This window comes from Lissotriton vulgaris, unplaced genomic scaffold, assembly GCF_964263255.1.
Source record: "Lissotriton vulgaris unplaced genomic scaffold, aLisVul1.2 SCAFFOLD_826, whole genome shotgun sequence".
Taxonomy (NCBI): domain Eukaryota; kingdom Metazoa; phylum Chordata; class Amphibia; order Caudata; family Salamandridae; genus Lissotriton; species Lissotriton vulgaris.
This window is the reverse complement of record NW_028241440.1, coordinates 688,125-712,431: the sequence shown is the minus strand read 5'-3', so window position 1 is coordinate 712,431 and position 24,307 is coordinate 688,125. Positions and strand designations below refer to the sequence as shown.

At 44.1% G+C, this 24,307-nt stretch overlaps 1 protein-coding gene across 1 annotated transcript in view; it reads left to right on the top strand.

Annotated features, from left to right (window-relative positions):
* The window catches only part of ST8SIA6 (ST8 alpha-N-acetyl-neuraminide alpha-2,8-sialyltransferase 6), a 178,805-nt gene extending 177,419 nt beyond the window's left edge, over nucleotides 1-1,386 (top strand). The window contains exon 6 of the mRNA XM_086948097.1: nucleotides 761-1,386. Within this exon, the coding sequence (XP_086804223.1) occupies nucleotides 761-1,253 (493 nt within the window). The 3' untranslated portion in view covers nucleotides 1,254-1,386. The remainder of the gene's footprint in view (nucleotides 1-760) is intronic.
* The last annotated feature ends 22,921 nt before the right edge of the window (nucleotides 1,387-24,307 follow it).

The window sequence follows — 24,307 nt, the reverse complement described above, 5'->3', positions numbered from 1 at the left end:
CCAATGTGTGTCGTGTTCCCGTGCATTTGTCAGGTTAACGAGCATTATTCCAGGATTTGCCTTACATGTGAAGTAATGGTGCTTTCATAATGAGTGCAACCTACCAATATTTACTTGATTACACTACCTTATGAGGTTATGACAATTTGTCGATTGGTAAAGCGATTTTATGATCTATGTGACTTTATATCAAGGGCCTAGTGGCACAGTGAATTTTGTGATTATGGTCTAATGTGATTTTATGCCTAATACAAAGGATATTTTTATATATATATTACTGTGTGATATGTCTTTTGTAGTGTATTCATTGTGTCACTGGTGTGAGTGTGATGCAAAAACGCTTTTTGCATTGCCTCTGGCGATAAGCCTGACTGCTCTGTGCCAAGCTTCCAGGTGTGAGCACAGGTTATCTTTGATGTGTAACTTACTTACCTTGACTAGAGTGGTGGGTTATGTCTGGCTTAGGTGCATACCCACGCCAACCAGAAACCCCATTTCTAACACTATCCATGTCATTATGCACTATCGAATGATTCATGAATTTCACACTGAGTTAGGCTTAAGGTTGTGACCATGTATTGGTGCAGGATGCATATGTGGCGAATGTAGTATGTGAGTTATCTTTTACTGGCCTTTCACACAATGGACACAAATATGTACTCAGTAATAATTATCAAATATTTTTAAGCTGCTTATGTCTGTGTACATTTAAATAACCATTTCCATTGAAAACATTTATTGTGATGTTTTTCTTTGACAGATATGGCAGACTGAAAGGAAAGAAAAACGATTTTCTTCAGAACATGACAAAATATGGTGGTGCATACTTTCTCTTACCTGCATTTTCCTATAGCAGCAACACAGCTCCATGCTTTAAAGTGTTCACTACCCTGAATGAGTCACGAGCAAATCAGAAGGCAATATTCTTCCATCCAAAGTACTTGAAGAATCTGGGTCAATTTTGGAGAGCCAATGGTGTGCGATCCTATAGACTGTCCTCAGGGTTAATGATTACAAGTGCAGCAATAGAGCTCTGCGACCAGGTTACCCTTTACGGATTCTGGCCTTTTTCTAAAACCATGGAAGGGAATTTAATCAGCCACCACTATTATGACAACCAGTTGCCAAAGCCCGGTTTCCATGCAATGCCTAAAGAATTTATCCAAATTCTGCAACTTCACAGCAAAGGCATACTCAAATTGCAGGTTGGTAAGTGTGAATATAAACACAAAGACTACGTTGATGAGGCTTAAGTAAGAGATTGTATGCAAATGCTTAAAATAGCATTTACGGTCTTTGATGATTCTTAGAGAATCCGCCCTTTTTTTTAACTAAATTTGAAGGCAATGGGGCCTATTCACAAAGTCATTAGATATTTAAACAACATGGGACCAAATTTATTATTTTTTATTCAACGCAAATCAGCAATTATGCTGCTGTGGAAGGGAGAGAGCAGAACAGCACCATCACTTTTAAGATATGGCACTGTCTCTGTCCCCCTTTCCTGGCACACTGTAGGCTGCCTTGACCTAGGCACAAACACTTGTAATATGGAACAAGGGTGTGTGTGTGTGATGTCTAGCATATGTTTTGTACAGTAATAATATACTTCCAGTACAAAATAATACACTTACATATAGTTTAAAATGTTCCTATTCTGTATATGTGCTAAATAGTACAGCACAAGTTTTGCACAGGAAAGTAAATCCCAATTCTTCACTTTTGACCACTTTCCATCACTTTTGTGACACAAACTCAGCACAAAGTGTTAGTAAATCTGGGCCTCAAAATGTAAAATATTTTTGCACAAGGGCACTCTTTTTTTACTTTTTGGGTATTCCCTTGTGACTCGTGCACAAGTTACTCATGTCAGAATTTGCGTAATGAGGCCATTTTCCTAGCACTATATGCATTAAATGTACACAGTCCCATGATTTCTCCCAGATTCTTTTGGAAGTATGTTAGATGCTAAGGTAAAAGTAGGGAGCGGATGCCTAGGCATTTTCAAATACCAAAAAGTTACTAATGTGTGTGTGAGAAGCATATTTGTCTTTTTTTTAATTGCAAATTTGCTTTCCCTAGTTGCTTCTCTAACATTCGGCTGGGGTGGTCACTTTTTCAAATCCAGCCATATTTTGTTTGTGCTGAAAATATTTTTATCTTGCCTACATTATGATAATGTCATACGTATACCTATTCAGAAGTCATTAATACATATTACATGTTGTGGTCCAACAGCCTTAGCTGGCCACGCCTCTGTGCTAATTGATAGCTGCAACATGGTTACTCATTCTCAAATAAGATGGTGCTTCAGATGAGCATTGGATGTCGGAAAACAAATGCCCTTCAAAAGGTCGCTGCTGAGAAATCTGCAAAGTACATAGTCCCAGTGATCAAAACGAACACCGGGTAAAATTTAGGTATTAATATATTAAGCCAAATAATGTTACCTACCACTCTGTGAATGAAACCAGAGCAAACAATCTCTCAGGGATTTTTTTACTACTGAGGTATTATTTGAAAATACTTAAAAATCAGTAAAGGTTTCATCATTCAACTAAAATCAACAGCATACAATCCCGTGCCACGGTACTCAAATACTACATGTTCAGTATATGAATTTATAGCTCAGAAATGAGGGCAGCTAAAGTAATTTTTGTTGTCATTCGTAAATAGCTCTTTGCAAAGCAAAGACAACTGTAGATAGACATTGAAAAAGTCAAGCTAGTTCCCTTTTTTAACCAGCTCATCAGTTATAACAGATCTGTTAACAGGTTAATTTAATTAAATGAAGAAGGGAGTAAAGGGTGACAGACAGACAAAAGGCCTCATTTATGAGGCCGTGTGTCACTTTTACGCCGCCGGTGCATCACATTTTGTGATGCACCAGTGGCGTAAAAAATGTGCCTTGTTGCGCCATATTAACAAAGTGACGCATCTAGGTAGATGCGTCCCTTTGTAAACCCCTGCGCCACATTATACCTGCGCCAGGTATAATGTATACAAGGGGGGCATATTGACACAAGAAAGGGTCATAGAAGTGACGCAGTGAAATCTATAAGATTTCACTGCGCCATTTCTAGGACTCAAATGCGTCAATGCAGCGACGGCTCGTGGAGGGAGTTACGGTGGGGCAGGAGGGTGGGGAGGGGGAGGGGCAGGGTGGAGGTTGCTAAAAACCGGCATATGGATAATTGAAGGTAAGTAAACAATTTAATTAATAAAACGAATTTCGTAGTGCGCCTTGCATCGCAAAATGCAATGCAGTGCGAGCTACGAAATTCGTTTTATTAATTAAATTGTTTACTTACCTGCAATTATCCATATGCCGGTTTTTAGCAACCTCCGCCCTGCCCCTCCCCCTCCCCGCCCTCCTGCCCCACCGTAACTCCCTCCACGAGCCGTCGCTGCGTCAATGTCTTACGCCTGCCTCACAGCAGGCATAAGACTGACGCAGGCCCTTTCACATGGGGCGTGCCCCATGTGAAAGGACACATTGCTGGAGTTGCGTCACTTTTGTGACACACTCCAGCAATGCGTCACTTTTGCGCCATACAGATACCTCAGAAATACTGACGTATCTGTAACTCCTTGCGCCATGATGCGTCATACTGTAAATATGACGAATCATTGGTGTCGCAAGGAGGGCGCAGTGAAAAGTGACGCATCGCTGTTTTCACGCAGCGATGCATCACTTTTCATAAATGAGGCCCACAGGCTTTTAAAAACAGCGCATTGTCCAGAGGAAGAAATTTCTTACTGGTTCTTTCCACTACTAAATCACACTTTTGTGAGGTGAACTTCTGTACAGATTTGTAGTATGTGGCATTTAACAGGTTTAAGTGTGACTTATACCTGGAAAGAACTTTGTGATTCAGCCCCAATGTCTAAAAATAACTTAATTCAGCTCATTAAAATTTCGCCTCCTCCAAGCATCTTAGGGGTAATGCTCAGAAATCGCCCTCAAAGAAAAATAACAATGTAGGCCTTCATTGTATGTTTGACTGAACAGTATGAACAACAGGTAATAGCTGGTGGAAATGGGTGATCTGTTCTGCTGATGTGATTCTGCACACTGCTTTTCCTTACCCATACCTTGCGGAATCATCCGTGGCTCGTATGCATGGCGGTAACCCTATGCAATCTAATCCCACCTCTTTCATCCAGCAGCAGAAGCATCCAGGTTCATAATACAGTACCACTGGATGCGAGAAACATACCACCCATATTTTGACCAGCATTTTGTAAATGCTGCTGGCCTAAATCATGGGCCACTGGTGGTCTCCCTGGACCCATCAGTGTTTGTGTGGAGTAAGTCAGACTACCAGAGAGACAAAATGAAGGTCCCTTTTCCCGTGAGGTCGCACCATACAACCATCTTCTGTTCAGCAAATTATTTTCCACTATACACTCCATGGAGGTGTCATTGTTGGGAATACCCCTATTAAATGGGAAAATGGGCTGGTGGGCTATTTTCAAAACCGTCATGGGTTGAAAAGTATTAGGGCATATTATCAAGAACGGCGTTAAAATTATCGCCGCTTTAGCAGCAGAAAACTGCAGCTAAAGCGGTGATAATGGGCTTGATAATATGCCCTTGTGAATTCCCATAGAAGCCCAGGTTCAAGCCCACGTTCAAACCAAAACCTGGGCTTGTATTGGAAATCATAAGGGAGTATTATCAAGCCCATTATCGCCAATTATTAATAATGTTTCCTGCTGCTAAAGCGGCAATAATGTTATCGCCAGCCTTGATAATATGGCCCTTAGTTTCATTAATCAATTTACCGTATTGTGTTTACCACCCACCATGGAGTAATCAATACCCGCCCTGCAGCTAGTAAGTGTAATGTTAGCGTGAAAGTACTGTGAATTTAAAAAAAACGCTTTCTTTCATTAGCTTATCTAATTTTGGCAAGAGCCACATGAAAACTAGTTATAACTTTTACGCGTTATTTACAAATTTTACATTTTTAGGTGTTTTAAAGTGCCAAATGCATACTAAAATTAAATGTGGATGAGAGATGGGGAAAATGCAGCCACTCTTTGTCAATGCATTGTGATCAAATTAATGAACTTCTTTTCTTGAGGATACCTGCGCCTCATTACATTTTAAACAAGAATGTATAGGCGTGCTTCATTTTTTCAAATTTACATCGTTTTTTAGTATTATTGTATTGGAACGCAAAACGGCTGCAGTGTGAAACATTCCACAATATCTGCAAACAAAATAAGTCTCTTCGTCGAGCCATATTATGCATATCGTTTTTCACTGGTGCTTTTTTAATTTTTTTGGCAGCACTGGCCCTATCACAAGCAGAGAATCTTTCAACATTATTTGAATTCATTTGGAAAAACACCACTGGCAGCAATACAATTCGGATTACAGAGAGCGAAATTGTGCTTCGATCAATTTACTGTGGTAGCCCCCTTTACAGCAGATCAAATCCACTGACACAAAACTGTTTGAACAACAGGACCCCTAATGTTTTAATGTGTCTAACAGTCTTTAAAAAGCACTTGTGGTACACATCTCAACGCCATCAACAAAACAAACTAATAGAGGTATGGGTATTTTCAAAGTGATATGCGTAGTCACAACTATAGCAAACATCATGACGTTTGCATGATTGTATGCTCGAAAGCATCAGCTGTTTGTGAGGGTAAAATATATACATATATACATGTATGTATGTATATATATATATATATATATATATATATATATATATATATATATATATATATATGTATATACATACACACACACACATATACACATCATAGAGTCAACCCATCGAAACAGTATATATTTGTATCACAATATATTGGATGAGGAGGGCTCACCCAAATCACGTTCCATGCTTTATCATGCTCCTCCTCATCCCACTGTGGTAAGGTGATACTCCCTGGGTAGTCTCAACCCCAGAATAAGAGTTTTCTTAGATAATATACCAATTGGATAAAGGTGGGAACCAGATCAACTTTAAAAATACCTTGAGGTAAATCTTAAGGAAGTTCCTTTTATTCAGAGGTACTTCAGGTGTGGGTAAAAACAAAATGATAGATGCTTTTGGATATAATGGTCCAGTCACTCCAAAATCGCCAACATGTGTCTGCCCATTCTTGTGCCTACAAGGCCAAAGGGCAAATAGAACTGTCATGGCACTAATTTCTTCAACTGTGATCCAGAAAGCCTTGTGATTCTTCCGTGTAGCTGCTGATACTCAGTTATCTCAGTTCTTGCTGTTCACCTAATCTTTCTTCCTTTTTAGAGCAAGTGTATCGAAGCAGCAGGACAGGGATGCTTCCAAGGGGTCCCTAAGGATAGCTGATAGGGCTCTTCATAAACGTCTTTTTGCTATCGAGCATGTGGAGTCAACCACCAAGTGATGTCAGAGGAATTCTTAACAGGCTTTAAAAAGGCAGATTTTATGTGATTACATAGGCTTTTGAAAGATTGTACAATTTGTCCGCTACTTCCTCCCTAGATGAGATAGCTTACACAAAAATCAAGGGGGCATATTATCACGCCTGTGCGCTAAAATTATCGCCGCTTTATCGGCCGAAAACGGCCGATAAAGCGGCGATAATGGGCTTGATAATATGCTCTATCGGATTCCAATCGAAGCACATGTTAGATGTGAAGACATCTAACATGGGCTTCGATTGGAATTCCAGAGAGCATATTATCAAGCCCATTATCGCCGCTTTATCGGCCGTTTTCGGCCGATAAAGCGGCGATAATTTTAGCGCACAGGCTTGATAATATGCCCCAAAGTCTTTCAGGAGAAGAGATGGTAAGAGCTGGTGTGCATTCAGAATGCTCCATGAAAGCCTGAAACTATTAGTCTGGGACTGAGGGTGGAAAGATAGCTTCGTTGGAAAGGTGAACTTTGATAAACAGATGCTTAATGAAGACACACAGGAGTTGTGGTCTCCAAAAGAGGATTCTAAAATACCTCCATGCACTAGGGTAACGGTACTCATCTAATTTCTGGAATCTTCTATAATCTGTTAATGTATTTATTTTTTCGTCATTACAACTACTGCCTGATGCACTCAACAAATATACTGTCTAATAGGCTCTCCTGTGTCTTTAAGGACCTTTTTTAACAACAAATGAATCAAAGAGAATAACTACATCTCAAATCAAGTGGAATTTCTCTGTTATAAGGGAAGGTTGAACACAGGAAAATGTAAAACATTTTTACAGCAGTTAACAGAGGAATAAGATCAGATGTACCATTAGAAACATTTGTATCTCATTATATTTCGCTATAAAAGAACTAACTTGGAGCCAAAGCAAAATGGTGCCTGTCTGTATGTGTGTACGCTTGCATGACTATCTGTTAACTCATGGAGATATCTGTAAAATCCTATATCAATTTGAGATGAACCTAGTCTGAAGTTGTTATCAAACACTCCCGCTTACACTGTTAAAATGCCACTGTTAAAATGTGTTGCACTGGACAAAAAATATTTTTTGGTTTGGCAATGTAATTTATACATTTTGATTTGTACATACTTTTTCATACGGTGATATTTGTTTGGTGATTTTATAGAGCTATTTATTACACTGACATAAGGACTCAGGAAATCATTGGTGTTAGACATGTTTAATGTAATTTTATGCTGGGTTTTTTCATTTTTCTAAAATTTTGACAAGATGATTATTTTTGTTAACTTTGAAAATATGTATATAAAAGTTTATTTTGTTATTTATGGAATGGGCAACTTTACAATAAATACCTGATTATCAAAATGTGCGTGTCTTTTGTGAGTTGTTCAATTGGTTATAATATTCCCTAGGCATTTGTTTTGACATGATGTTATAACGTTTAGCTTAGACAATATTGCCTATTTGAGCCATTCAGTGTTGCAAATATGAGCTTGATTACAAACATTTTATTTACAGCACCTTTTCCCTTACCTACTGTCTAATATAATATCCAAAATATCAGAGCATTAAGTCAAAAGCCATAGCTTTCTCAACTAAAACTGGAATATTTCCAACCAAGGGGTGATACAACATACATTTCAAAAGGATGACACCACAGAGAGCTCCTTCTACAGTCATGAATGACAGTATGAGATTGTGGAGATTTCAAGAATCCTCCTGGTTTTTTTTCATTACTTGCTTCCCAAGGCAAGCACTTGAACAGGTGTTCACTTTTGGCTGTCAGACATGTGAAGAGGTAGAGGCAAAGGCATGGGAGAGTCTAACTCACTGAATGCGTTTTGTAACCCTCCCATTCTCTGGGGTTGCCTGCCCACACAGAAAGATCCTGTATTAAGAACATGTGCAAAATATTATGTCAGACAGTGTATGGAGAAAGGTCTGTGTTTCGCTCTTTCTGTTTACAAGAAGGAACAACCAAACACAACCGTTCTGATCATCCTCTCGCTCCAAAGTTTGTAGAGAATATGGGAGAGGGCTCAAGGTTGATGAGATTTGTGCTGTTCTAGACTGATTGTAGCCAATCAGGGGCGGCTCTAGGCTCATGGAGGCCCTGGGCAGGGAGCGTAGGTAGGGGGCCCCGGAAGAGGGGGTCTGGGTGGGGCAAAGCGCGGAGGCCAGTGAAGAGGGGGGGTCAGGGTGTTTGGAAGTGGAACAGAGCCGGACGCCGCCAAATCCCTTCCAGGGGCCGCCACGCAAATATGTATCCATCCTCAAAGGATTATTATATTAAGGATATATATTGGTGTGGTGGCCCCTGGGGTTTGGTGGCCCTGTGCAGGTGCACAGCTTGCACATGCCTAAAGCCGGCCCTGAGCCAATACAAGATTGTGACCAATTCCTAAGAGGCAAAACAGCGGCAAAACCATTTAGTGCATCACCATGGTCAGCTCCTACATGTTAGGATTACAAATTCATGCAAAGAAGCAAAGTGGGAAATTCAACCTCCTGTGCTGTAAAGGTGTTGTCATTTCACTTTAAAGGAATACACAACTAGTGAGTTGTGTTCAATGCGTGAGTGTAGGAGGATCTAACTCTGCAACAATGTGGGAGATTGCTACAATGCAGAACTGCCTGAAATGTAAATGTTTTTGAACTGGGAAATGCTATCTGATACAGTTATACAATGCAGAACTATGTCAAAATCATTGAGCACTCTTCATTTGAACATTTATTCTTTAAGGAACTGCTACAAATACACAATGAATGGAAATTTAGGGAACATTCACAACAAGAGGAATAAGTGATGTGATTCACAGACAGACTGGTCTCGTGGAAAATGCAAATAATTGTGTGAACGGCTGAATGGATATTTAAGAAAAGAGGTGTCTCTGAAAGCAGGGAGACAAGAAGTTGGTTTATCTAAAAGACATATGAGAACTTATTACATGAACACCCCTGGGGTGCAAAGGTTGTGTGTGACCTTTTTTGTGCCCTCAACAAACTGTAATTTTACAAAAAGGGTTTGCAGAAGCTAGTGCGCTCTCATCTGTAATACGGATAGCACCAGTGCTTACACAGCACCTGTGCTATCCTAAGAGCGTGTTCCCTCATTTGCATAGGGGCATAAAGATGAGGAATACACTTTGCCTCTAACCCCATGCTGTGTTATGAAAGCTGGCTCAGAGGCAAATAAGCTGTTAGGAAGCGCGCTGTGCACCATAAGAGGTGAAGCATAGTCACTGCACCCCTTGAGGACAGCCCTTCGGAGGGGGAGAGAAGATTACGTGGGACCCCCCAGACATCCCACTGCAGGTGGGTGCAGTACCTCAGTGCACCCTCTTACAAGGGGATCACTGGCCACCATTTGAAGTTAATGCCACTGCTATCCAAAGATGGAGAATTAACCACAATTGGTTAATCAATCAATTAGAATGATAACAAAATTAAATTATCTTTGAGAGCAGAAACTAATTCCTAATGCAATCCATAGCCAGCACCAAATACAGACGAGCACACGCTAAAGGAAAATGAAGGAGGATTTCAGGAGCATATCTCATAAGGACTGCTCATTAATGGCAAGAGAAAACTGGAGAATTATACTAAGTACAAACTGATAAAATAACTTGCATGAAATCTGCTCTCTAAGAGGGCCAGAGCAAGACTCTGTTCATTTCCCTAATGGTGGGTTTTTATCCCTGTTTTAGACAGAGAAACTGTGCAGTCACTGTGGTGAGACAAAAAAAGTAACATCTTACAATACAACCAACATGTAACTAAAAGCACATCACATTTCAATATTGGAACCTGTCCCAACTCTAATGAATATGCTGTACTATGCTGGACACAGAAAACAGTATCACATTCAGACTATAAACAGCAGCTCCGTCCATCTGAAGGAAGTGGCCTTCAATTGTATAGAGTTCTAAATGTGTTCTCTCCAGGAACATCAGTTACAGAAAACATTATATTTTATAAATGTTACAGTGTGAGCAAGATCATTGAAATAACTGCATTCATACTTTTAAATAAACAATGAAGGTCACATCTCAGCTCTTTGGAGCACAGTCAGGGAGGGGGAGATGAGTGGGGTCAGGCACTGTAAACCACATAAATTAAAATGTGCACCATAAAAACATTGCATGTATGACTCTTTTAGCTTAAATTATATTTTAGAAGTATTTATTGTATAATCTGCTTCCACATCTTCAATGATGTCATTTAATGCCATGAGTTATATATATGTACGGTCATACGCTGTGTATGGCAGGGTGCAAGTTATAGTTGGTCCACTGAACTATAAGTGCCAAATTTCAATTTTTGGTGTTCTTAAATGTTAGATTTTTACCAATTGCAACCCCTAACTATAAAATCACTTCAACTTTTTTTTTTTTCAGTGAATTTCTGTGTTTTTTGCCTGTCCTCGATTCTCCTCCTGCATGATTCTGCCACCCTCTACCCACCCCCATGTTCAGCATGCTGCCACTGCCCATGCCAGCCTGCCCTGAATAGTCATGTTACCATCCCTGCACCCCTCATTTATGTCCTCTGTTCTCCGTTCGCGTGCCCCTGCCAGCTCCCACCTGCCCTATGTTCTCTGTGTGCATGCCCCACCCCCTCACTCTTGCCTTCTGTGGTCCATAGTGCTGCTCTTGCCCATGCCTGGCTGCCCTATATGGACAGCTTGCTGCCCCTGCCTCCTCCCTCCTGCCCTCAGTGGTCATGCTGCCATTGCTCATGCCAACATGTCCTGTCAGCTTGCCCCACCTGCTCCCCTCCTTCCTGACCTCTGTTGTTTGTGTGTGTGTCTCTGCATCCTCCCTCCTGTTGCCTCTGATCCATTGTGCAGCCCTTTCCACCCAGTTGCGGCCCGTGTTTGGGATGAATGGGGGTGCGGGTGGGCAGGAGAGGGGGAAGGGGGGCATAGGGGTTGCGAAGGGAAGAGCAGCCAAATAAAAAATAAATATTAAAAGAACTTACCTTCAGCCGACCTTGTTGCGCTCCTCTGCTCCACTGCTTCAGGCATAGGTTCCCAGAATGCCTTGTGGCCAATCCTGAAGCTGCTCTCAAATGAAAGCAGCTCCAGGATTGCCTTGAGTGCCCTTGGCTGGCGCTCCAGGACAGACTGGGAGTCTGTGCCTGCTCTTTCCAACCCCAGTAATGCTGCTGGGGTTGGAGAGAGGTTCACTGTGCATGATGGTTTGGCCGGCCTGAGTCGGCCGGCCAAACCATGATGCGCAGTGAAGGGAGTGCGCTACCACTCCCCCTCAGTGCCGTCCCCCCCAAGCCTCGTCAATAAAGATGAAATAAAATGACTTGTATTTTTTTTCCTTTCTTACCGTTTTGGGGGGGGGGGCAACGCTCCTCTGCCATAGCGAAGTATCTACCGCTGCTTCCACCTGCTTATCCTCGTTTTAGCTATCTGGAATACTAACCATACATTCTACAATTAAAAAGAAAACCTTTATGTAGTTCCTTTTTTAAAAGAATCCTTTTTGTTTTACAGCTTTAATTGCATCCAGATGGCTTCAGGCGTGCAACACATTTTTCATAAATACAAATGTTAGCACTCTACAGTACAACCACTAGCCATAGATTAAACTCTAAATAATTAATATGCACAAGGAATTGAATCAAAGTGCATACATGTATTTCTTTTAATATTGTTTCAGGACAAGTTGGTTATAAGCACTCCACTCAAACATTGAGCTTAAGATAAAGTTTAATCCTATTTGAATAACAAAATAAAGCAAAGTAGAAGGCAAACATATTGAAGAATATAACAAAAAACAAATATAAATGACACAACTCAAAAAGCTAATTTTTAACTCACTGGCAAAAAATGTACATTCCATTACTGAAAATATGAAAACTCAGAGTTCTGCAAAAGTAAATCTCAGAAAAATATGAATCTTGAAGTACTTTTCTGTGGTTGGTTATATCAGTGCAGTCAATGAGTTCACAGACGCAGGTGTTTTGCTTTACTGAATGTTGCTAAAGACAATAGGTTATGTGGCCATCTACAAAATTCTTAATGAAAATGTCCTGTGTTACACAAACACTCCACCTCGCTTAATACCATCGACACGTTTCGTCCTACTTCAGATGGGACATGCAATTTACATCAAGGTCATCATCAGAGAGTAATATTGTAGATGAGGGCAACAGTACATAGAAAATAGTAATAATCATTGGTATATATTTGTATTGGTTAGACGTGGGTACAGAGAAGATTTACAAAGCTAGAGTATCTAATACATACCTAAAATTAATTTTAGTGTTTGTGATTTTTATATAGTGTGAACAAAAGTTCATACAATATTAAATTTAAATGCCCATGCGTTGCTTGTGTGTGTCCCAACTCACACACTAGGTACTAAAAAATAAGTTGCTCACCCATTTTAAAGGCATAAATCACAAGGTGCTATGGATTGAAAGAAAAAGTCAATAAGGAGTCTATGTAGACCTGTTAAAAACGGGTCATTGGCAGAGAGTTTCAAGATCTCCATACAATTAAAGGATTTTTTCCCCCTTGCCACTGGATTCAAGCAAGCCGGGCTGAAGACGGCTGTAATGCCAGAAACCGGTCCTCGGAAGCTTGTTTCCGGTCCAGGGAAGGCATGGCTTGGCAGTTCGGGCTGGACTGTTCCCATGAGGCACAGGGTCAGACTGATTTGCATTTAGCCATGTCTGAACTGGGGTGGCAGAGTGGGCTAAAGAACGGTGATGGATCAAACCCAGATCTTTTGACTGGGTGTGAGTGTTTGATTGGTTCAGATGCTCCGTCCATCACCACCCCCTTTTGTACCGCTTTGGCCGCCATAAGTGTGGCAGGGTATGCTCAGACGTGAGTCCCTTGCTCACTTTGCCACTGGATTCAAGCAAGCCGGGCTGAAGACGGCTGTACTGCCAGAAACCGGTCCTCGGAAGCTTGTTTCCGGTCCAGGGAAGGCATGGCTTGGCAGTTCGGGCTGGACTGTTCCCATGAGGCACAGGGTCAGACTGATTTGCATATAGCCATGTCTGAACTGGGGTGGCAGAGTGGGCTAAAGAACGGTGATGGATCAAACCCAGATCTTTTGACTGGGTGTGAGTGTTTGATTGGTTCAGATGCTCCGTCCATCACCACCCCCTTTTGTACCACTTTGGCCGCCATAAGTGTGGCAGGGTATGCTCAGACGTGAGTCCCTTGCTCACTTTGCCACTGGATTCAAGCAAGCCGGGCTGAAGACGGCTGTAATACCAGAAACCGGTCCTCGGAAGCTTGTTTCCGGTCCATGGAAGGCATGGCTTGGCAGTTCGGGCAGGACTGTTCCAATGAGGCACAGGGTCAGACTGATTTGCATATAGCCATGTCTGAACTGGGGTGGCAGAGTGGGCTAAAGAACGGTGATGGATCAAACCCAGATCTTTTGACTGGGTGTGAGTGTTTGATTGGTTCAGATGCTCCGTCCATCACCACCCCCTTTTGTACCGACAATGTAGGACAGGCAGAAGGGGTTAAGGAAGCAAGCTGGCAATGGAGGGTAGGCCGGTGGGATGGGGAAGCAAAGCTGACAATGAAGGGCAGGTGGGAGGTGCTGGAGAAGCAAGCTGACAAAGGAGATTGGTAGGAGGGGCTAAGGCAGCAAGCAGACAATGAAGGGTGAGCAAGAACAGCTGGGACAGCAAACTGACAACAAAGGGTGGATGGTATGGGTTGTGGCAACAAGCTGACTATGGAGGATCGGAGGGAGGGCCGGGGCAGCAAGCTGACAATAGAGGGCAGGCAGAAGGGAATGGAGACGCAGGAGCAAGCTGACAACAGAGAGTAACAGGAGTGGCTGGGGAAGCAAATGGGGACAATGAAGGGTGTACTTGTAGGATTGGAGCAGCACATGGGCAATGGCGGATGTGGGGGAGTGCATGAGGTAATACATCGACAACAAAGGGTGGGTGGGAGCAACTGGACAAGAGGGTGTACAGATGGGAATGAGGGAGCAAACGCTCATGGGGGTAGTCTGGCAGCAAGAATGGCAAGGGGATTTTGGCTAGGAGGAAGCAAGAATAGCAAATGAGGGAGAGCAAGAAAGAAGAACATGCAGAGGGAATAGTACAGAAGTACGACAGCTGGAAAACACACACTCCTGTAGAGTGCTTTCACAAAAAGAAAAACACAGCTCCTTATAAATGAGCAGTGGAAGGGCTCAAGTAATGCAGTAATGTATCTATATTCCAGGGGAGGGACAAACACAGGAAGAGGAAGGAAGCTAACAAATAAGAAGCCAGCAAATGAGACTGACAATGAAGTTAGTTAACCAATGAAAAGCAATGGGCAGGCTCTATGTCCACTGAAAGCTAACAACATGTCTCACATCAGACAGTGAATTCTCTATCTTAGGCGAGACCTAAAAATTAGACAATAATGGGTTTTGCTTAGTCCAAGGTAGGGTCCCTGAATAAAAATATGCACCGGAACATTTGATGAAGAACAGAATACCACTGAACAGATTACAGAAAGCTAAAGCGGTTTATACTTATTAGAGCATCTTCAGTATAGGCTGAAAAAATGCATGATGTTTTAAGCCAAGAGCCTCAGGTAGTAAAGTGGGAGAGCCCCAGCAGGTGTGATTGATCATGTCAGTTGTGTCAATAGGTGCCTCTTCATTGACTAAAGAGGTCTAAGGATATTGACCAAAAACTATTATCGGTTTAACTCTAATTTGGAAACGTCTGTCAGCTCTGTAAGTAGGGAAAGGGTTATGCCTTATATACAAAGGAAACAATTGTGTAATGGAGACTTCTTCAAAAGAAAATGAGGACTAACATGTTGTATTAAGACAACTAGGATAAGGGTTAAGCAGGCCAAGAGTTTGTGAGTTACAATTTCGACAAGTTTGTTGAAATCCCAGTTACAAAGCCAAGAGAAGATATTCGGGAAGTTCCGAAGAATCTATTTTGGGAAATTTAGAATCTTCACAAGTGTTTAACAGTTGCTCCCGTGCAAAAAACAGAGTCTATTTACCTCAGGAAGATATAAAATTATAAAGAGAGGAATTACCGCTTAAGGTGCCAGAGGTTTCACCCATCACCCCAATGGATTTACCCATAATAGCAGATTTGAAAATTATAAGGAATGGGGTCAGGAGACTGCTATTTTCTTAAACCCTGCATCCATATCTTAAGGTCCGCAAGCTTAATTGAGGAAGCTGTTTAAATTACTTATTTTTGTTCAAGTCACCAACCAGGTATGTTCTAGCCCCTTTTTTTAATGGATCTTTTAAAATAATATCTACAAGATTAGGTTGAGGTCTAAAAGCTATATTGAAATCCTCAGTACTGTAACGTCGTGCCAGCCTAAGTACCGCCGTCTTATCTTTAATAATGGATAACATCAGGGTGGTAATGAGTGCCTCCGCATATTGACAACTTTGGATTTGAGATTAATAAATGGCCAGAATCCCGCCTCATGTCTTTAGTTCTTAGAACCATCATTATTTTACAACAGCGTGAGTATTAAATTATACATTTTTCTCCTTGTCATTAGTTAGTTACTGCCATGAATTTGCTATTACTCCCTGCAGAAAGAGTGAGCACACCCTGCAAATTATAGAATGGGATTTGAAAATACTAGTGTTATTGGATTACAAAACATTGTAGAACTTTTAATCTTGATTTAATGGAAGACAAATAAAAAGTTAGATTTACGGTCATAGAAAGAGATTGCCTTATCAGCCACATCTGTATAGAGCTCTATTCGGGCCTAATGAAATGTGCAATTGAGGCATGGGAGCTGAGAAATGAATTAGTAAGGGCAAGCTAAAGAAAGAGCAGTCTTGGATCATCAATTTTTGGTTAACTGTAGGATTAGATATTTAAAACAAGCACTGGCGTTGCCAATAGGTTTCGCCTTTGGAAAGTTGGAGCCATTTGTTTTGTAAATGACATTTTATATTTATATATGGTTATTGACAATGCCAATAACGATATATAAATATAAAATGTCATTTACAAAACCAATAGCTCCAACTTTCCAAATGCGAAACCTATTGGCAACGCCAGTGCTTGTTTTTATGTGGAGTCTAATCCCTCTTTTTTTATAATAAAATTTGATGTTTTTAAGTAATTTTTGCCTTGATGTTATATAGTGCAGTAATCTACTGACGTACTTTGAATTGCGTTTTGGCTTAGATGAATATTATGCTTTGAATTAATAACCACGTAGGTGGTAATAGTGGTATTGTATATTTGTAGTAGGGACTATTATTGCTTTGTAAAAAGTTTAGTTTCACACATACATCCTCGGGGCAGGTTATCTTCATGACAGTCCAAAACAATACTACACTTTCCCCATCCTAAAATGTTCTCCCCACTCACATCTGTCAACCATCCTCTGGTGCCACCTTCACCTGTGCTTCCACTGCGTGCTACTCTTGAGTGGCACCCATCTAGCCTTCTCACTCCTTACCACCGCTGTATACATTTTAAACCTATTTACAAGTTTCAATATAGCACAAACCAAGCATCTAGGACGTTGGAGCGCTGTATACCAGTATGATACCAAGACTCTAAACTGGTTTTGTTGTTCTCCTTATTTGCAAAAATGTTAGGGGTGAACGACAAAAATAGTCTACAAACGTTACATTGTAATGCCGGTTACAAACTCCAAAAAAACAATCCTGGGCATAATAAGAGCTTCCTTCTCTATACCAAAAGAAGCACCAAAGTCCTCCCCCACCCCGTTAACACTGCCGGACTACCCTTCCAGCAGCAAAAAATACACCCTGTGTACCATTCAAGAGTATTTCGAGACCACATCTGTGCATTCATTTCAGGTCGGTCGGGTAACAGAATGCCCACAAGCCACCAAACGTGTGACTCACAATGCCTGCTCAACAGGTCCACTGCTGAACCAGGCAGTTCCCTCACCTCACACCACCCCTCACAGATCAGTGCTCCTGTCCCCGATTCGCGTTCTGACCGTGAAAAAGTAATTGACAACAATGTCTTCCAATGGCTAGCCTCCATTTATGGAGCTAGCCAATGGAAGAAGGGGAGTGTTCAAGTCCCCCATACTGTAAACAAAAGCTTTCGCCCTGGGCGGAGCACCTGCTTCGCAGGTGCTACGGCCAGGTCGAAACCTAAAAAGCACACACTTCACAGCTTAGCTGGTGGCTACCTTACGATTCCCCTCCTAAAAAATAAATGTGTCATCAGGAAGCATTTTTTTTAATGTGTTTTTTTATAAAAGCACACACTTTACTCTTAGCTGGCAGCTTCCTTGCAATAACTCTCTAAAAGAATATATCAATGTCATTAGGAAGCTTCAAATGATTACATTAATTAAAGCCAGATGTCCTTACATCTGCAGATTGACCAGTTGTGCACATGTACACTTCTTTCAGGCAGCACTGGCAGAAGGCTTGTTCGGCTCTCTGTCCCCCCTCACCCCCCTCCCCGCTCGGTTTCACAGTACAGGAGGCTTCACTTCAGCTGAAGCATTTCAGCTGTCAGGATTCTTTGTCCCGGGCGGTTGTCTGTTGACAAAAAGTATGGGAACTGTTTTTCTAAAATTAAAAAAATATGGATGGGCACGTCTTGCCCCTCAAATCCCCTCCACTTCGACCACTGAGCGGGTAGGACAGACAGGAGGCCGAGAGAGGGCAGGGGCGGCCCGAACTCAAGAGAGGAACAGTTCATGTAAGAATGGACTGACTATCCCACAGCGATGAGAGGCCACAGTGACAGCCCTGGCAGAGGGAAGAGCGGCCAGGACAGGGTAACAATGCAGCAACTTTCAGGGGTGTCGGGGCAGACTCATACTGGAAAATAAAGGAGTGTACGTGAAGGGGCTCGGGGGGCAGAAAAGGGCAGCTTCGAGGTGTCACTAGCATTAATAAGTACTCTGAGGGACACCACATGAATGGAGAAATCCGAGTGCCCGGGAACAGGGAAGTAGGTGTGTCGAGGAGGGGAGGAAGAGGGCGAAGGGGTGGGGGCGGAATAAAAGAGGGAGGGAAGGAAGGAAAGAGGAGGAGAAAAACTGAGAGACGGATGTAGGGGTGAGCAGAGGAGGGGGCAGCTCGCACTTCAGACGGGAGGCGAGGAACGAGAGGCGAGTTTGGGATCTGGGGGACCAGAACAGTCCTTGCACTTTGTTCTTAGCCATAGACACCCCGGGGGGTTTCGTAAAAACAGCAGCTGCAGGTAATATTTTGGTATTTGTATAGCGCTTGCTTACCCCTTGCGAGCCCCAAAGCGCTTCAGGTGCACGCATCCAGACTCATCTGCCGGGAGGTGGGGGGTGGGAGGGGGTGTTGAATTGGAAGAGATGGTGGGGTCTCTGCGTGTCGAGCTGGGGGTCCCCTGCGTCGTGGAGGTGCAGGGGGCGGTCTGTAAGATAAGAGGGGACGTACACTTGGAAAGCAGAGAAGGGGAGTGCGGAATTACTACATTGTTTTGAGAACTTTTCATGTAAGTGGTTTATTTACTTTGGCGAAAACACGCCGGACCCGTCTAGCCAGTATCAGGGGAGGGGGGTGGGTGGGAGTGAAAGAATGGGGAGGGGTGGGTGGGAGGACTGCGACGACTACAGAGAGTGGAAGTGAGGGGCGAGATGTGAGAGGAGTGAGACTGTGAGGGAAGGGCACAGAAGAGAAGAGTGTGGAAAGAACAACAGAGGCGGGGGGAGAGCTAGACTGAGGGAGTGAGAGAGAGAACAGAGGCGGGAGTTTGAAGAAGGCGAGTGGCGGGAGCAGGGAGAGAGAATGAAGGCTCAGAAGAAGGGGTATGAAGAATGGTGGGTGGGGGGGGAGATATGACAGAGGGCACGGTGGAGGTAGAATGAAAGCAGAGCAAAAGGAAGGAAAGCGGGCACGAGAAGGAAGGTGCTACTGAAGCGAGAAGAGAAACGTGTGCTTGGGAATTTGAGGGGCGGAAGAAATTAAGTGTGGAGACTTTGGGTGCATGGTGGTACATGCACCTACAAAACTACACATAAACTATGCAGGTACAAAACCTACACACGGGATTCAAGTTAACATACATGTATGCACCTATACACACACACTTGCGCAACTATACATACACATGGAACTACGAAGGCATACAAATCCACATCCGGAATCAACATACATGCACCTACACAACTACGCAATCACAAAACCTACATGCGGGAATCAAAACCTGCATACCTGAATCAACACACATGCTCCTATACACCTTTGCATATACGCACATTAACACACACTCAGCAAACAGTAATACAGACATGTACACACACGCACAATACTACCGCTTCTTCATAAGGCCCAGATACTTTGAGGGGGGCTTACGGCACATTGTAGCTTTCACCAACTGCTCCATGGTGAATTCTCAGGCCCAGCGGAGAACGTGCTTCGGTGGCAGCCACTTGACTGAAGATTGTTGGCGCAACGACCTAAGCATTCCGAACATTAGGCGCCCATGGCTCCCCGCATTTTCTAGCGGCCCCGTGACATGGCCACAGTGCTCCAAACGCTCTAGGCGCTGCTCTCCCAGCGAAGCGCGGGTCCGGTGGTGGTGGTTGTTGTTGTGGTTGGGACCCGGTCCTGCTGCCTGCTCTCCTCCATGGCGCTGGTGGTGGATCCGCCGCTCAGGCTCCGCCTCCCCCTCCTACAGGGCCGACCGTGCGCACGGACACCAGGGGACTCAGAACTCCGTATCCCTGCGCAGCGCCCAAAAGGCTGGCTCTTCGTCTGCTACCCCGGTCGAGGAAACATCGCAACAATTGAGAAATTATCCTCCGAATCCGTGCTTAGCAAAACGGAATTTGAAGGGGAATATCTGGCTGGTTGCCTCGGAATTCCCAGGGACTACTTTTCACTCCCGGTCGCCTCAGTCTTTTAGCGGGGAATGACGTCATGGGGGTGTCCCGGGCGGCAGCCAATCACAGCGCGGCCCGGGACACACGGCAACAAGGGGGCGGGGCTTAAAAAAAGTGTCAAACGCCCACGATTCACGTTCTGACCGTGAAAAAGTAATTGATAACAATGTCTTCCAATGGCTAGCCTCCATTTATGGAGCTAGCCAATGGAAGAAGGGGAGTGTTCAAGTCCCCCATAGTGTAAACAAAAGCTTTCGCCCTGGGCGGAGCACCTGCTTCGCAGGTGCTACGGCCAGGTCGAAACCTAAAAATACAAATGCTGTTTGGAAAAGATAATCAGAGTAAACACTTGAGATGTTGAAGTGGCATGGACAAATCTCCATTGTTTTATTGTCCATGGAAAAGCCATACAATTTTGACTCATTGTCAATAGATTGGATGAACTACTCTGCCAATGTATCCGAGTTCCAGATTTGCAGAAACATAGGTGCCCAATGTCAAAAGGTGAATACCACCAAGGCGACTTGTGCACATATTCATTTTAGAATCAATCATTTTTATTGTGCGGGATTCAGGTTAAGTGAACACAGCTTCCTGCCTACATCACAAGGCTGGCAGAGCGGGTCGCACACAAAGTTACACAGCTTTCTGGCCAACAACCCGGAGGATGGCCACGGAAGAGGCAATCATATGTGACAGCTGTACCATCTCCCTTTTAAGCATAACTACAATACAACAAAATAAGAAAACATTTAGAACAAACCTCCCTCGCCACCCTCTGCCCCACCCCCAACCCTATCCGCACCAGCTCCAGTTTACCCTCTAATACCTTCTCCCAGGGCGCTGCACAGTCTCTAAATCAAGCGCAGCATACAGCAATCTAAATGCTGCCGAGGGTTTCTAGCAATAGAAGCCTAAGGATCTGCAGGTATTTCGAGCACGTCACCTCTTTCAAATCTTTTGTGAGTATTTGCAAGTAAGGGGCCCACAGTTTCATAAATTCTTTGCCCCTCCCCTCCATGCTGAGCAACATACGCTCCATGGCCGGAAGCTGCCACAAAAGGTGTATCCAATCCAGAATCTCGGGAACTGTTGGTGTGCCCCACTTCGTCAATATGACTAGCAGCGCCAGCGCAATCTGTCTGCCTCTGAAAGATTTCAATGGGAAGGCTTTAGGGTGAGAAAGACCTAGCAGCGTATATTCTGGGGAGCGAGGCAGCGCAATCTGAAATGCGTCATCAATATCATCAAGGACCGCCATCCAATAGTGAACCAATTTCGGACTTTCCATAGTAGGTGACCCAGAGTTCCCGTTGCACCGCATCCCCGCCAGAAGAGATCATATTTGCTTTTGTCCCAGCAGTGCACCAGAGCAAGCGTGCAATAACAGTATGTAATTACCTTAAAAGTAGATTCTGCCCCCGCTGTATTATGTGCAGTGTGATGTGCCCTGTATAATATATGCTCCCATTCCTTGGGTGTCAGGGGCCTGCACAGTTCAGTCTCCCAGCGCACCTGAGCTTTAGTACGATGACGCGTACAGCTCTGATATAAGTCTGCGGTCGTCCGCTTTGCACACTAGCCATTTTTTGAACGCTGTGAGGGGACGGGACATGTGGAAATAGTTGGGGGGCCTAATAACCAAGTGAGAAATCTGACTGTTGGAAAATGCATCCGAGGATAATAAATCGTAGTCTTTTTCGCAGTTGGGCAAAGGGAATCAGGCCCTCAGTATCGAAAAGGGATCCAACCCTTTTACACCCCTCCTCCCGCCACCTCTGAAATACGGCCAACGATTGACCCGGGGTAAAATCCGGGTTGAGGAAAGGGGGTCATCAGTGAGGGGAATGAGGTCCACCCTTTCTTTAAGGCTACACGATCCCACACCTTGAGAGTAGGCGAGGTGACCGTGGAGGAATATAGTCCCCACGCTCTGTGTTTACAAGGTAACCACAGCTCCCGCCAGATATTCACCCCCACAACAGACTGATCCATGAAATTCCAGTGTTTGCTGGACAGAGGTCTATTACATTCCACCAAATAGCGTAGACACACCACTTGATAGTAGCCCGCAACGAGCGGGAGACCCAAACCGCCCTGTGCTTTTGGGTTCGTCATTTGCGTTAGGGAGAGGCGAGGCTTCCTTCCCTCCCATACAAACCTGGTAATAAGTGATTGCAATTTCTTAAGCGCCCCAGGGGGCGGCGTCATCGGAAGTATCTGAGAAATGTACAAGATGCGAGATAGCGCCATCATTTTCACCGCCGCTACCCTCCCATACCATGCCATCCCGAGACATGACCAGGCGTCTAGCGCCTTGGTCAGATGTTCCAGCAGCAAGGAATAGTTCAGTGACAGCGTCTTGGCAATAGTCGGTGTAATCTTGAACCCTAGGTATGCTATATCCGTTTGTGTCCATTGGATTGTAAAGTCCCGCCGCAATGCCTCCACCTCCTCTGAGGGAACAGAAAGGTTCAAGATCTGCGATTTTGCAACATTTACTTTAAAACCGGATATGTCCCCAAAGGCCACAAGTTCGTCCAACAAAACCAGCAGGGACCTCCGTGGCTGAGTAAGCCAGAGGATCACGTTGTCTGTATCCAAGCTTAGTTTATGTACATCCACCCCGAATTTGAGGCCTACCACACTAGGATTCACCCGGATCCACTGAGCAAAAGGCTCCATATAGAGCGCAAATAAAAGTGGGGACAGGGGGCAACCCTGCCGTGTTCCCCGGGCAATAGAAAAGGTGGCCGACCTGCAGCCATTAACCCAAACAAAGGCCCTGGGGGAGGAGTATAGGCACTGTATCCACCAGAGAAAGTTGACACCGAGCTCGTACACGCACAGAACCGCAAACAGATGTTCCCAGTTGACGCGATCAAAGGCCTTTTCTGCGCCTATGGACAATAGAAAGGCCGGCTTCCCGGAGAGGTGTATACTATCGATAAGGTGCAACAATCTTTTGGAGTTGTCTCCCCCTTGTCTAGAGGGGATGAAACCCTACTGATCGGGGTCGACCATATCCACCATGAGGGGGCTAAGGCGCGACGCCAAAATGCCTGCAAATATTTTTGCGTCGATGTTAAGAAGCGAAATGGGGCGGTAGGACCCACATAAGTGCACGTCTTTCCCTGGCTTCAAAATAACTGAAATCACCGCCTCTGACATCGAGGGCGTCATCTCTCCCATGTCAAGAAAAGAGTTAAACAGCCGGGTCAGGAAGGGAGCCAGTTCGACGCAAAATGTTTTGTAAAATATGGCTGAGAAGCCGTTCGGGCCCGGCGATTTGGCTACTTTCAACCTAGAGATGGCTGAAATCACCTCTTCTATGCGGATTACCGAGTCTAGGTCTTCTGAGAAGGATTTAGGGAGAGGTGCTATATCGCAAGTATCCAGATACGTTGTTGGATCATGTGGGGGTGGATTTTGCTCCGTATAAAGAAGGTGATAAAATCTGCAAAGTGTGTCAACAATTCTATCGTCTGCAGTCTGATCTACGCCAGAGTGATCCCGCACTGACTGGATTAAGGACGCCTGCCTCTGAACTCGTAACCTGTGGGCCAACATCTTCCCGCATTTATCGCTGCTAAGGAAAAATGTATGACGCAACCGGAGAATGGCGTACTGTGCTCTATCTACGTCTAGGTGTTTTAGCATTCGTCTGCGATTTTCCAGATCTAGCCACACTTACGGGGCCCTTGTATGCTTGTGGATCGCCTCCAGCTCACCCACCACCCTCTCCAACTCCGTGCGCTTGTCCCTGCGCATGGTATTGTATGTTGCCGCTATTGTTATAAACTCGTCCCGCACCACCAGTTTCAGAGCCTCCCACACCACCGTAAGAGAAGTGGACCCATCATCATTCACCAGAATATACTGCACTATAGTAGCATACATCCGCTGAATCACCGCCTCAGAGTGAAGCAAGCCGTTGCGCAGCCTCCAACTGGGGGGAGTGTTTGCGATCGTTGCACGGGCAGAAGGACGGAAATAAGGACATGGTCAAAGAGAGAGCGGGGAGCAATCTAGGAAGTGATCAAGGCCCTCATAGGTTTTATGTG